The sequence below is a fragment of the Python bivittatus genome, unplaced genomic scaffold, assembly GCF_059951505.1.
Source record: "Python bivittatus isolate LINGU-HERP-01145 unplaced genomic scaffold, Pbiv_v1 ctg000020_np1212, whole genome shotgun sequence".
NCBI classification, from domain to species: Eukaryota; Metazoa; Chordata; class Lepidosauria; order Squamata; family Pythonidae; genus Python; species Python bivittatus.
The window spans coordinates 114,641,197-114,653,230 of NW_028277030.1; the positions used below are offsets into that span (position 1 = coordinate 114,641,197).

At 40.9% G+C, this 12,034-nt stretch overlaps 1 protein-coding gene across 3 annotated transcripts; it reads right to left on the reverse strand.

Moving 5' to 3' along the window:
• Positions 1 to 2,754: 2,754 nt before the first annotated feature.
• Positions 2,755 to 9,670, reverse strand: MRPS10 (mitochondrial ribosomal protein S10). 3 transcript variants are annotated; one of them, XM_015888753.3, is made up of 8 exons: positions 8,600 to 8,671; positions 8,041 to 8,117; positions 7,095 to 7,153; positions 6,913 to 6,985; positions 6,545 to 6,684; positions 4,203 to 4,311; positions 3,785 to 3,874; positions 2,755 to 3,150 (listed from the first exon to the last, which is right to left on the reverse strand). In XM_015888753.3, exons 2-8 carry the CDS (start codon positions 8,068 to 8,070, stop codon positions 3,064 to 3,066), a joined length of 588 nt encoding a protein of 195 aa, XP_015744239.1. In that variant the 5' UTR covers positions 8,071 to 8,117; positions 8,600 to 8,671; the 3' UTR covers positions 2,755 to 3,063. The 3 variants fall into 3 exon arrangements, with proteins under 3 accessions (XP_015744239.1, XP_007432236.1, XP_007432234.1); XM_007432174.3 differs by lacking the exons at positions 8,041 to 8,117; positions 8,600 to 8,671 and adding an exon at positions 9,270 to 9,670; XM_007432172.4 differs by lacking the exon at positions 8,041 to 8,117 and having other exon boundaries at positions 8,600 to 8,752.
• Positions 9,671 to 12,034: the final 2,364 nt, after the last annotated feature.

Sequence of the window (12,034 nt, forward strand, 5' to 3'; positions counted from 1 at the left end):
GCGGCAGTGGGCGGAGCTTTATTGGGGTCTTTCTTCTCCAGGAATGGGGTTTTCTTTTCGTAATGCTGTGATGTTTACTTAACCCTCTATAACATTCTTCTTAAAAGCCTGCGCTGCATGTCTAAGCACTTTTTAGACTGACGCTTCCTGCACAAAACACACCTGTAATATGCATATACATCTGTATATATCGGCCAGGCAGCTTCGCGAGCCTCCTCGGAAATGAAGTCCGTTAGTTTATCAATATCAATTATCAATACGCTACCAAAGAGCTACGTTTATAGCATTTTCCTAAGTGCAATCAAGGAGGGAACTACTGTGGTCTGATAGAAGAGAATGTGTGCAGCTCAGGGTTGAACGGTGGAGTCCTTGGTGTTTTTTCAGCTTGGTTGTTTTCTTGCAGACATTTCGGTATCCGACTAGGTAACAAACCGTCTGCCAGAAAACAGTCAAGCTCAGAGAACACCAAGGACTCCACTGTAGTCTGATTTCTACCGGAAGAATGTTCCCGAAGTTTCATCACCCTTACTTCCTGGATGCGGAGTACAAGTTGTTTTTCCTGGGATGCACCTAGAGGCTTTGTAGAGCAAAACCAACTGAGTGGAAGCCAGTGCAGGGCCCAAAGCACACCTCAACAACTGATGCCAGTTGACCCAGGGCTTGCTGCATTCTGGACCAATTTTAGCTTCTGTGTGGTATTTAAAGGCAGCCCCATTTAGAGCACATCACAAAAACTGGGTGGTAATGAGGGCATGAGTTGCTAGATCGTCTTGCATTTGGTGCTAGGTCATAACTGGTGCACCAGTCAAAGCTGGGCAAAGCCCCCCACCCCCCGCTGGCCACAGATTCCACTTGCTGCTCTAAGTAAGAGCTGTGAGTCCAGAAGGAGCCCCAAGTTGTATATCTTCTCCTTTGGGTGTATTGCCTCCCCATTAAGAGACAACACAGAGAACCTTGATGGACAAGCAGCACCTCCATCTTGCTTGGCTTCAACTTCAACCTGTTCCATCCCATCCAGACTCTCGACAGCCTCCAAGTACTGGGATAAAGCATCAACAGTATTTCCAGTCCAGTGGTCAAAAGATGATACCAGAGTAGTACAAATGGGTACAAATATGTTATCTGAAAATTCTGACACTGTATGCTAGACGAAGATTATTTATTAATTTACTTAATAATTAGTTGAATTTAGATCTCAGAGAAATCTATCAGCCTTCTATCATGGCTACTCTAAACGTGCTTTTAAGCTTGCCTTTTAATTAATACCACTTAAAATAACTTCAGAATAATAAAATACAATAAAATTAATAAGACATACAGAAACAGTAGATAAAGTATTCAGAATAACATACCTGGAAACTAAGCAGCAGCTCAAATAGGTACTTGTATAAAAACCCCAATTTTTTTGGCTTTTGACCACTGAGTACAGAGGTTTGATGAATATAGCCACAGCTACAGAAAGTAGATATGGGTATTCCTTTTAGCAGAACTTAAAGAAATGACTCAACATATCAAACATGTCATATGTGACATCTCTACACACTCATGTTTAAACAAGGTTATTCAAATTATAAATTTTGTCAAAAGAGTATTGTAACTGTTGATTTTCTATCAGTACTGGGTTTTTACTGGCCAGAATAATGAACATAGCATTTGGGCTCTAAGTAACCCCATAAAGATGTTTCTTTGATGGGGATATTCTACTGAATGCCTTTTGTGACTGACCTATTACTGTTGTGGCAACAAACTGTTTCAAATTTAAATCTGCATGTGCCTCTTCCTCAGAATTATTATAATCACTACTCCTTGATTGCAAACTCCTAAAATTTTAAAAAGTAGTTTTTAATTTTCCAGTAGCTGCTTTTAACTTTTCGAATTGAAATCTTCCAGAGCTTAAAAGAATCCTTACAGCTGTGACTAAAAATGTCTCTTATTGCTGAAAACATGTGGCCCTTATACTGGTCCCCTTACATGCAAACATGCCACAAAAATTAAGCTACAATGATTGTCGTTTACCCACTTGAAGGAAGCTAGGGCTGAACTGGGAGCAGTTGTCTCTTTTAACAGTGTTTTGTCATACCTTAACAGACCATTTTTATATGTGAGTTTTTATGTTAAAAATAGCTATGCAAAGGTAACAAATGACTAATGTATCTAAACAAGCACATTTCTTCTATTAGGCAAAATCACTTCATTATTTCCAATATCTGCTACTTAGATTCTTCTGGCATCTTACAGAGAATGAAGGGAAGTGGCAGTTTAGGGGCGCAGGGAAGTTAGTACAAACACGGTTGCTGCTTAGCTGCATTAATGCTATTCAAAACAGGACTTGTAAAGATTGCCACCACAGTTAGACATCTGCAGGAGGGGGCAAAAGGGGGAAAGAGTCTAAATGGGCATCACTGACTCTGCCCCTTATATACTTGCATGAAATGCTGAGATGCAAATATGAAAGGGCACAGCTTGCACTGTAACATCAAAAGCACATTTTGACATCACTGTGGTTAGGAAGAGAGATACCTGTGCCATCACGCACACTATACAAACACTTCCATCTTCGGTTTCCTAACAGCATAAGTGAATCCTATAATTGAAAATACTCTTAACATGTTTTCAAAAATGTTACATAAAAATATTTAAATGTTTAGTAGAGTTAGTGATAGAATATTACAAGTTTGACGGTTCTCTCCCAGGAGGGTCCATATAGGAAACAACTGAAGCAAATCAACATTTCAAATAATGAATGATGATAAATAATTTGGTATAACATTTGTTTTATTAATATATAAGGATGCTATCATTTTCAACATCTTCAAGCAAATTACGGTGCAGATGAAATGTCCATTAATATAGGGTTTTTTCCCCCTTAATCGCTTCTGAACTGGTAATCTTTCCTTGTAAAGTTCCAGATATGCTCCTTTTGGTCAAGAAATAAGTTTCCCTGTAACTACCCTGATACAGGGCTATTTCAAAATCAGTGTAGATTTCATAAAACAATAGTATTTCATGTCTATTTCCTAATTAACCCATAGGGAAATGAAAAAAAAAAAAGAGTCCAGGTATTTATGATGTAATTGTTGTTTCTTCTGCTGGAGGCAATACATCCCAGACAGGTGTCTGAATATGATCAGGAAGCTTCTCTAATTTGGTCTAAAAACAATGGAAAACATATAGATACATGTTGGAATAGTTCATAGGTTCTCTAGTTAAATTCCATAGGTATTTTTTCTAAAATCCAATAATGTGAAGGAGATAGCAAAAGACATCTGCCACTTAGTAGCTGTCTGATTAATATTAATATTAACTTTAGCGATCAATATATCTTTATATTAGACAATGGGTATGCATGAAACAAGGGAATGTTTTGTTTCCAAGCCCAAAGCAAAGCATTGTGTTCTGGAAGTTGGTGTGCACTGCCCCCTCACGCCCCCCCCCCCAGCCTCCACTACAGCTCCTCGCTTGGTATAGCCCATCAGTCTCCCAGTCTCCCCACTTCTTTCCTCCTCCCCTTGGCTGCTTCTGCTGTTGTCTCCCAGCTGCACCCGGCCGCTCTCCCGTCCCCTGCCGCTTCTCAGCTGCTGACAATCTTGTGTTCCCCACCACCACCACCATTTTTGCCTGAAACGAGATAGCTCTGTTTTATGGTGTGCATGAAGCAAAACATTCAGAACAGGCATCTTTGGGTTCAAGGACAGGGCACTTCAAAATAGCTGTTCCATGCATGGAAGAATTTGTGCATGGAACATTTTGAACATCTCCATTAACAGAACAAAACCAGCAATACCTTTTTGACTTCCATGGCAACCCCTTCTGGTAGATTTCGCTGAATGTATTCCAAGTAAACATTGGCTGTGCTACCAGTTAAATGCTTTAACTGAAACAGAAAGCACTGTTATACTTTTCAGATAACAATAATCTGGGAAAAAAATCTGCACTGTACAGCATTTAGCAATTGTAAATAGTATCTGACTAAGAGATTTCCCCTGACTTGATTCATCCTGTATTTCCTTCACGTTTACTCAAATCCAGAGTAGCAAAATATTAATAATCTGGATATGGCTCTCACTACCTGTCACAAGTTGACAAATGTGTAAGTATATGCACATGTTGAGAGCAGGTACAACACTCTTCTCCAAAACACTTTTTTCTGTGTGTTCTCTGTACCCATTACTTTTTATTTGAACATGCAGCTTTTTACTTACCTCTATATATTGGTAATGTGTTCTCATTTCATATTGAACTCTGTGCTTCTTATAAATGTGCACTGACTTCAGAAGCGTGAATCTTTCTATCTTTCTAGGAGGCTTTTCTCTAAGAAATATAACATATTTTAATCATGTGGACATATCCTTTTATTTCTGAAATTACAGCCAACAATACAAATAATAGCAACTATTTAGAAAGTTAGAAAAAGAAAAAAGGATAAACTAAACTGAGCCTTCATTTGGATGGGATTTCTGGTTTCTTGATCAGGCTGTGCGGCTGTTAAATTAGGTCATTTCAGATCTAGTTTATCTAAACATTTTGAAGTACAGATCTTGGAAGTAGGCAAGAGACAATGCATATAAATGAAAGGAAGAAACTTCAAATAATGTTAAAATACCTGGGCTTACAGCCATCTATTCTATTACATATAAAATCCTATTAAATTTAATTCAAATGTGAAGAATGAAAGGTGATTTTCTTCAAAGTTTACTTTGAAACTATTATTCAAACAGGTTAGATAACAACAAGAGTTATTTTTTCTTTTAGCCCATAAGCCTGTAATAAGCGTACACATAGCTTAATAGCCCTAAGACTCTTTCCAAGACTCACTCTTCCTAAGACTTATAGAGTTCAAATTACTTCTACAATAGCATTGGTTCATCATCATCATATTTATTTCGGTCATTGACCAATAAAAATAGATACAATAAAACAGACAACAATATTACCCCTTTCATCAATAACTACTAGCAACCATTTGTGGGTGAAGCTTACACATTATGTAGCAAAATTTTGCAACTTTTAAAGAAATAGATCTGTCTTGATTATTTAACAAATAATGCAAGTAAAAATTATCGGAATGCCCGGGGAATTTAAATAAAGGGGGAGGGTTAAATAAAAGAGGGGAATAGCATTGGTTGCTCTGGTCAATGACCTCTGTAGGGACCTAAATGGAGGAAATATGCCCCTTTTGGTCCCATTAGACCTCTGAACAGTGTTCAATACCATCAATCATTATATCTTTCTTACTACCTGTAAGGGCTGGGGGTTGAGGGCACCATTCTGTGGTGATTCCACTCCTGTCTAAGGAAGTGGTTTCTATCACAGGTTAGGGCTCAGGTCCCTGGGAACGCCAAGGTGGCGTACCTCAGGACTTGGGGCTTTCCCTTATATTATTTAACATCTATATGAAACTGCTAGTGGTTTGAGTTGAAGTGTCATCAATATACAAATGACACCCAGTTATACATTCCTACTCTAGGCTGAGCTGGAGATACTGTAAAAGTCCTGAACTGGTACCTGGAGGCTGTAAGGATCTGGACAGGGAAAAACAAGCTCAGACTAAATCCCACCAAGTCAGATTTGCTAGTTGTCCATAGACTTCTAGATAACTTAATAACACTGGCTCTAGCAGTTACATCTGATGGGACCACACTCACCCCAAAAGAGTTGGTTTATGACTTGGGGTTCTCCTGGACTCTCAGCTCCTACTTAAACAGCAGGAAAAATGTAGCTAAGGCAGATTTCACTGAGTTCCAACTCTACTCATACCAAGATTTCCTGGTGATAGTAACCCATGCTCTGATCACCATTTCGTTGGACTACTGTTATAGGGTCTATGTGGTTGCCTTTGGAGGTGACCTAGATGATGTAACTAGTACAAAATACAGCTGTTAGACTCCAGACAGAGCAACCCCATCAAACTAGAAAAGCCCCTATTTTGAAGTCACTTCCTTGCAAACTTCATGAAGTATGCACAGGCAACAGAACTTGTCAGTGGTTGCTCCCATTTTGTGAAATAGCCTACCCCCGGAGACACACATAGCCCTGGACCTGATGGTAGTTCACAAGCAGATCAATCTTTTTACACTCTGTTTCACCCTTGGTTTAATTTGTTTATTTTTATAGACATCCATGATACTTATTATTCTTTAAAATATTATTTTAATTTTGGATATTGCTTTGACCTTGTATTCTGTCCAGAGTCTACTAGGAATGAGGTGGGCTATAAATATGAAATAACTCATAGGAGTAGTTTGCCCCAAGCAGATTCTTCTGTAACCAATTATTTTGAGAGGTGACAGGCTTTCCTTCACTAGGTATGCTTAAATGGTGGCTAGATAATCATCTGTCAGTGTTCTTTATTTGGCAATGTCCTACTGAACATGGAATAATGACCTAAACGGTCCCTTCCAACTGTGCCCTTTCAGTGTTTTGTTTTTTGGGAAGGTTATTGGAACTATAAGATTTGGGAGTACACACTGCAATCAGTTAATCTGACTACTTGAGAATAAAACTCTAGAAAGACTGAATAACTGCAAAGGTCAACAGTACTTACATTTTTTCAATGGAGAGACCAAGTTCTTTTGCAGCATGCACCATGACATATTCATAACTGTCCAACACAGCTCTATCATGCCCCTTAACTAAAATAGCCAGCCTTTTATATAATATATCTGGCTCATCAGAAACAGATACCTAGTTTGGAAGCAACAAGAAATAATTCAGCATTTGTTTTCTAAAGATGTCACCCTGAATACAGTGATTATGGTATAAGTATAAATGATCCAATACATGTTAAAACAAATTGTTACTCCCTCACATTTTTTCAGTTCATACAAACATTACTTAAATCCTAGTTTAATTTTCCCCCCAATCTTTTTCTTAGTTGCTGGAAATGTACACAGTGAAAACTTTCACACATACCAATGGATTCTTTGGAGGCTGTTGAGTATTAGTATTGGCCCTTGAAGACTGAATCCACATCAAGTGATTATTTCTGAAATGTAAATGGGAAGTCTGTTCAGGTTAGCTTGAAACTGTCATTAGACATAAGAACTGAAAAGGCACAGCTGTCATACTGCATTAACTCAATGTGACAAACTTACTTAAGAAAGCTATGTTGCTTTAATGGAACTTTGCCTGCTACATGAAAATTTTCTGGCCCCTAGAAAATAAAAATTACATAGTTAATATTATATTAAGACAATTATGTATTTTGTCACTGGCAGTTTTCCAGAATTTGATCCCAGACCACAGATTTAAAAAATAAGACAAAGACAGAAAAGGGAAACAAAATTAGATTACTGATATTAAAGCCAATACAAATCTACAAACTACCTCTTCACTTGATTCTAAATCTTTAATGTATTTTGTTCACAGGCAACACTGTTTTAACAAGGCTGAATTCGTGTGTCTTGAGATCTAAATGGGTATCTCACCATCCACTCAGTCCAAAATATTTGCTTTTTCATGAACAAATGATTTGGCATTTGTGTGCTTTGGTGTTTTCTACAGCAACAGAATTTTTCACTGGAAGGGGAAATATTATTGTTACTTCCCACACTAAATAGCAACAATAGTTTATAGAACTTCCATTCATATGCCAGTCTTTTAGTAGTCATTAATAGTAGTGACACCTTGATATGGGGAGTGTTGTTACATAGCTTTTAAAAGCATGAAACAAAAATTCAATAAATAGAACTTTAAAAAAAAATCAGCCTAAAGCCAGTCATCAGGCAAATCTCACCCAGGACTGATGAAAGGCACAGAGAACTGCTAGTAAAAAGAGAAGAGAGCAGTAATTCTGCTCCTGTACGTATTTTCTAAAAAATATAGTTTTGCTCAGTTGATTGTGTCAAATGGATTGCAAAATAGCCTAAAGGAATCTAGGGACCATTATTTCAGATAAGTATAAGCCATGGTTATAAATTAGTCTAAAGGTTGACAAGTTCATCAATCCATAGTAATTGATCACGAAAGATTGAAACATTTCAATTGAAGATTCAAATTCATGAGCCCCCTTTGTTATTATTTGTTAGATTTATATCCCACCTTCCTATAGATGCTCAAGGCAATGCACATCACACCTCTTCCTCCTCTTTTTCCCCACAACAATCAGGTGGACTGGACTGAAAGAGGGAGACAAGCCCAAAGTCATCCAGTCAGTTTCCTTGCCTGAGAGTAAACTAAATTCTGGGTCTCCCTGGTGCTAGTCTAGCAGTCTAACCACCACACACCACCCTGACTTATTACAGCAGCATGCAAGGTTTCCCTCTGCTACTGTGTCTTTACAACCAATCCCTAAGCTTGCTTAGGCCAAAGTCATCCCGTAACATCAAAGAAGTACTATTTAAAGCTATTTAGATGCTAGCATATTACGATTACTTATTTGAAATATAAACACTCAATTAAAGTTCTACTTTTTAACGGGGGAGCTGGGCCAACTACCCGACCACCCTTCCCCAACCAGGTGCCCTTCAGATGCAACGAACCGCAACGCTTAACATTCCCAGGCGGTTGGTTAAGATTAGTAATACAAGCCGCGCAGCCGGCAAAGGCTGGTGTATAAATCTGCTCCCACCCGCGAGAACCACTCAAACGCCGACATTACCTGCCATAGCCGACTTAAAAGGATGAGCGCCCCCCGCGCTGCCATCTTGCCCTTCCTTTCTACAATTTCCTATTGCCACGATACCATAGAGTTCACCTACTCAGGCTGCCTGAGCATCATTTCTACGCTAGAGCGTCTATTTCCGACCGCAGGATTCGACCATAAAAGTGAAAGTAGGGGGCGGTAAGTCCTCCTGGTCTGTCAGAATGGTTTCCTAGACCGTATACGAGATCGAGATGATCCCTTTGGGGAGACGGAAGAGTTTGCCGAGACAGCCGTTTCACTGCCTTGTTAAAAAAGATGGCCCATAGACGCAAAGACCCCCAGTTAATGTACTTTTAAAAGCGTGTGGGAACTATTCTTAAAAATTGACAGCAATTCTTCTGGGAGAAACAAGCCCGCACTGCATGTACTGCCAGGGATGGGGCGAGGCTGAGAGACGCACGCGCACGCTGGGCAGGGTCGGCGGCGGCGCAGCTCGGGGTGGAGGAGAGCCGTGGAATAGAGGAGGATGCTAAGAGGAAGGGTGAGAATAGGAGCCCCATTTTATCTCTGTCGCACAGCGGAGGCACCAAGGGCGCCTATGCCATCGCAGGGCAGCTCAGGAGGTTGCGCGCCAGGTAATGGCGTAGCCGAAGCTCTCGTGGGGACGTCCCCATGGTGAAATCACCTTGTACGGTCGTAATCACAGCTCAGATCGGTCGCTAGTCCCAAACACATCTTAATAAAAGGGCTTAATCGACCATGACTGGCGAAACGCTTCTACCAAGAATCAGGATGGTCGGCCTGCGCTTTACAGCGCCGTCCTCGCATTTCCGCCCAGTTCTGAGCCCAAGGCTTAACGCTCAGGTTGCAGCGAAAATAAATCTGGTTAACTGGCGCCTCGACGGACCGCTTGCCCCGACCTCTCTCTCGCCGCTCGAGTTCAGCTGGCGACGCGTGGCTCCGTTCAGTCGCGTGGCACCAGCGCTTTGGGCGGCGACCGGTTTGTAATCGTGAGAACGCGAGGTTCCAAAGCAACCCGTAAATCACAAAACTCGCTTAACTATCTATCCTTCTGTGGTCGGGATGGGCGCGCACGAGGAGCTTCGGCACAAGAGACCGGAAGAAGGCGGTAGAGCAGTTTATGGAACGCGCTTCCAGCAAGTAACTTTAGAAAAACTCTTAAAACATTCAGTGTTTCTCAAACTTGACAACTTGCTGGCTGGGGAATTCTGGGAGTTGAAGTCCACACTTCTTAAAGTTGTCAAGTTTGAGAAACACTGAATTAGACCAAGTCATCTAGCATAGGTTGGCTGTTCACATAACTACGAGTGCCTTCTTTACATTTTGATTCATTAAAAAATGCTTTTCTTCCTTATTACTTTTTGAATTAACCAGCTCCTGCATTAAGCACCCTTTAGTACATATACATTCTTGCCTCTTGCTCTCCCACCCCAGTATACATAGAAAGCCCTTTGAGGTCCACAGAATGGGTTGTGAGAATCCAGATTAAAACCGTTACAAAGCTCTATATTGATCTGTCGACAACTGAAAAACGTTGATGGGGTGGACTAGGAGGGGTTGGTACCATGGGGTGTGTGTGAAAGAATGTATGGATTCCTTGGCCTTGGCATAGGAGTTGAGGGTGGATAGAATTTGGGGGAGAAAAGAGGGCAGATACTGAGGATGTACAGGTGTGGCAGCAATCTGTGGGTGGACTGCACTCAGAAATGATGGGGCTGCTGGCTGAGAGTTATCCTACTGTCCAGTTCTTTGTATTTGCCCAAGGCCAGGTCACTGGATCCTTGGTGACCCTGGGTTCTGGCTGCTGCTTCTGAATGCAAGATAGGATTGTAATAAACCTGCCCTCATACAGGATCTAATAATGGACAAGGCAGCTGACCTATTATGTATAACTGAGACCTGGGTGGGCCAGAGGGGGGAGGATATGCATCCACTTTGGTTTCCTGACTGGCACCAGCGAAATGGGGTGGCTATTGCCATCCAGGAGAGCTCCATGGCTTTCAGGGGCTCTGCTTCAGAGATAACCGGCTGCGAGACTCTTTTGGCTGAAGCTGGGCACAGGAGAACCACTGGGTTCATTGCTGCTGTACTCCCCTCCCTGCTGTGCATCATCCCTGCCTGATCTGCTGCACTCCATCCCAGGCTTAGGAGTGGAATCCCAAGGCTGTTAGTTCTTGGGGACTTCAACTTGCCCCCCCGTGACCTGGAATCAGGAGCAGCTCAGTTCTTGGCCACCACTGACCTGACCCAAATCATTGATGTACTGAGATGGGCAGTGACAAATTTGAAAATACACACACATACATTTGAAGGCACAACACATATTAGATCACACATTAGCTCTGCATTTTGTTGGGACAATTGCAACATGATCTGGTTGTGAAAGACATTACTTTGCCATGGTAAAGGATCTGATTTTGTCTTGCTGGTAAAGGGAGGTAGGGCCTTTAGACTGGATCACACCAAGTGACTAATGGACCTGGAAAAGTTCCAGGGGAGCTTGGGATTGTCCCTGAAGATCTGCTAGGCAGTTTGGCCAAGGTCTTAGGTCAGGAACAGGCAGCTGATGAGGGCCTTGAATCAAATTGTTCCTACTGGGCGTCTCACTGTACATTGTACCTTTGGTTCTCCAAGGAGACGTAGGAGATGAAGCACAACAGATGTCTAGAGTTCTGTTAGCAAAAGAGCAAGAACAAGATGTACATCGGTTCCAGAATCCTTTCTGCTGCTTTACCAACAGTGGCCATACTTTTCTGTATGTGTGTGTACTGGAATTTGGATCACATGACTGGAAGGGAAGCGGGCTTAGCTTGAAGTAGTTACCAACTTTCTGAGTTTCTGCCCAACTGCCTCTTCCCTATGGATGCAATAGGGATTCTTTCGTCTGCAGTCTCTGCCTTAATCCAGCCCACTTCAAACTCTTTTTATGGGCCGGCCTGCCCAAAACTTGTATCAAATTTGGTCCTTCTGTTCAGTTTTGGAGAGGTACCATGTTGACCCCTTTAATTTCTTTCCATCATTCTGATGGGTTGGAAATATTAAACCAAAAAATAAAATGCTGATTAATTTATTTAAAAGATTTTTTTTCCATCACATGAACAATTTTTTAAACAAAGTATATCTTATCAAAAGTATAAAATACTATTTCTCCCTGCAAACTCTTACAGATTCCCTTTGATTTTACAAGTACAATTACCTGTCAAGAAAAAGCTGTGTATTCTATACATAGTGCTTGCTCTTAGTTATGTACCAGATACAATGCATGCCTCATCCTACCTCATCAGAAAAAAAAAGGAAATTACCCCCCTCCCATGTAATATATTATGAAACTAAGCATTTAGTGCAAACCTGGCTCAATTACAACCTGAAATTAAATCACATGCAATTCAGGTGCAATTAAGCCGTAACAGGCAAACATTTTATTATAAA

Coding starts and splice junctions, on each gene's coding strand:
- MRPS10 (XM_007432172.4), bottom strand. CDS start 8,644: ATGGCAGCGCGGGGGGCGCTCATCCTTTTAAGTCGGCTATGGCAG. Junction 6,685..6,912: donor AGCCTCCAAAGAATCCATTG/GTATGTGTGAAA, acceptor CTTCCAAACTAG/GTATCTGTTTCTGATGAGCC. Junction 4,312..6,544: donor GGTCTCTCCATTGAAAAAAT/GTAAGTACTGTT, acceptor TATATTTCTTAG/AGAAAAGCCTCCTAGAAAGA.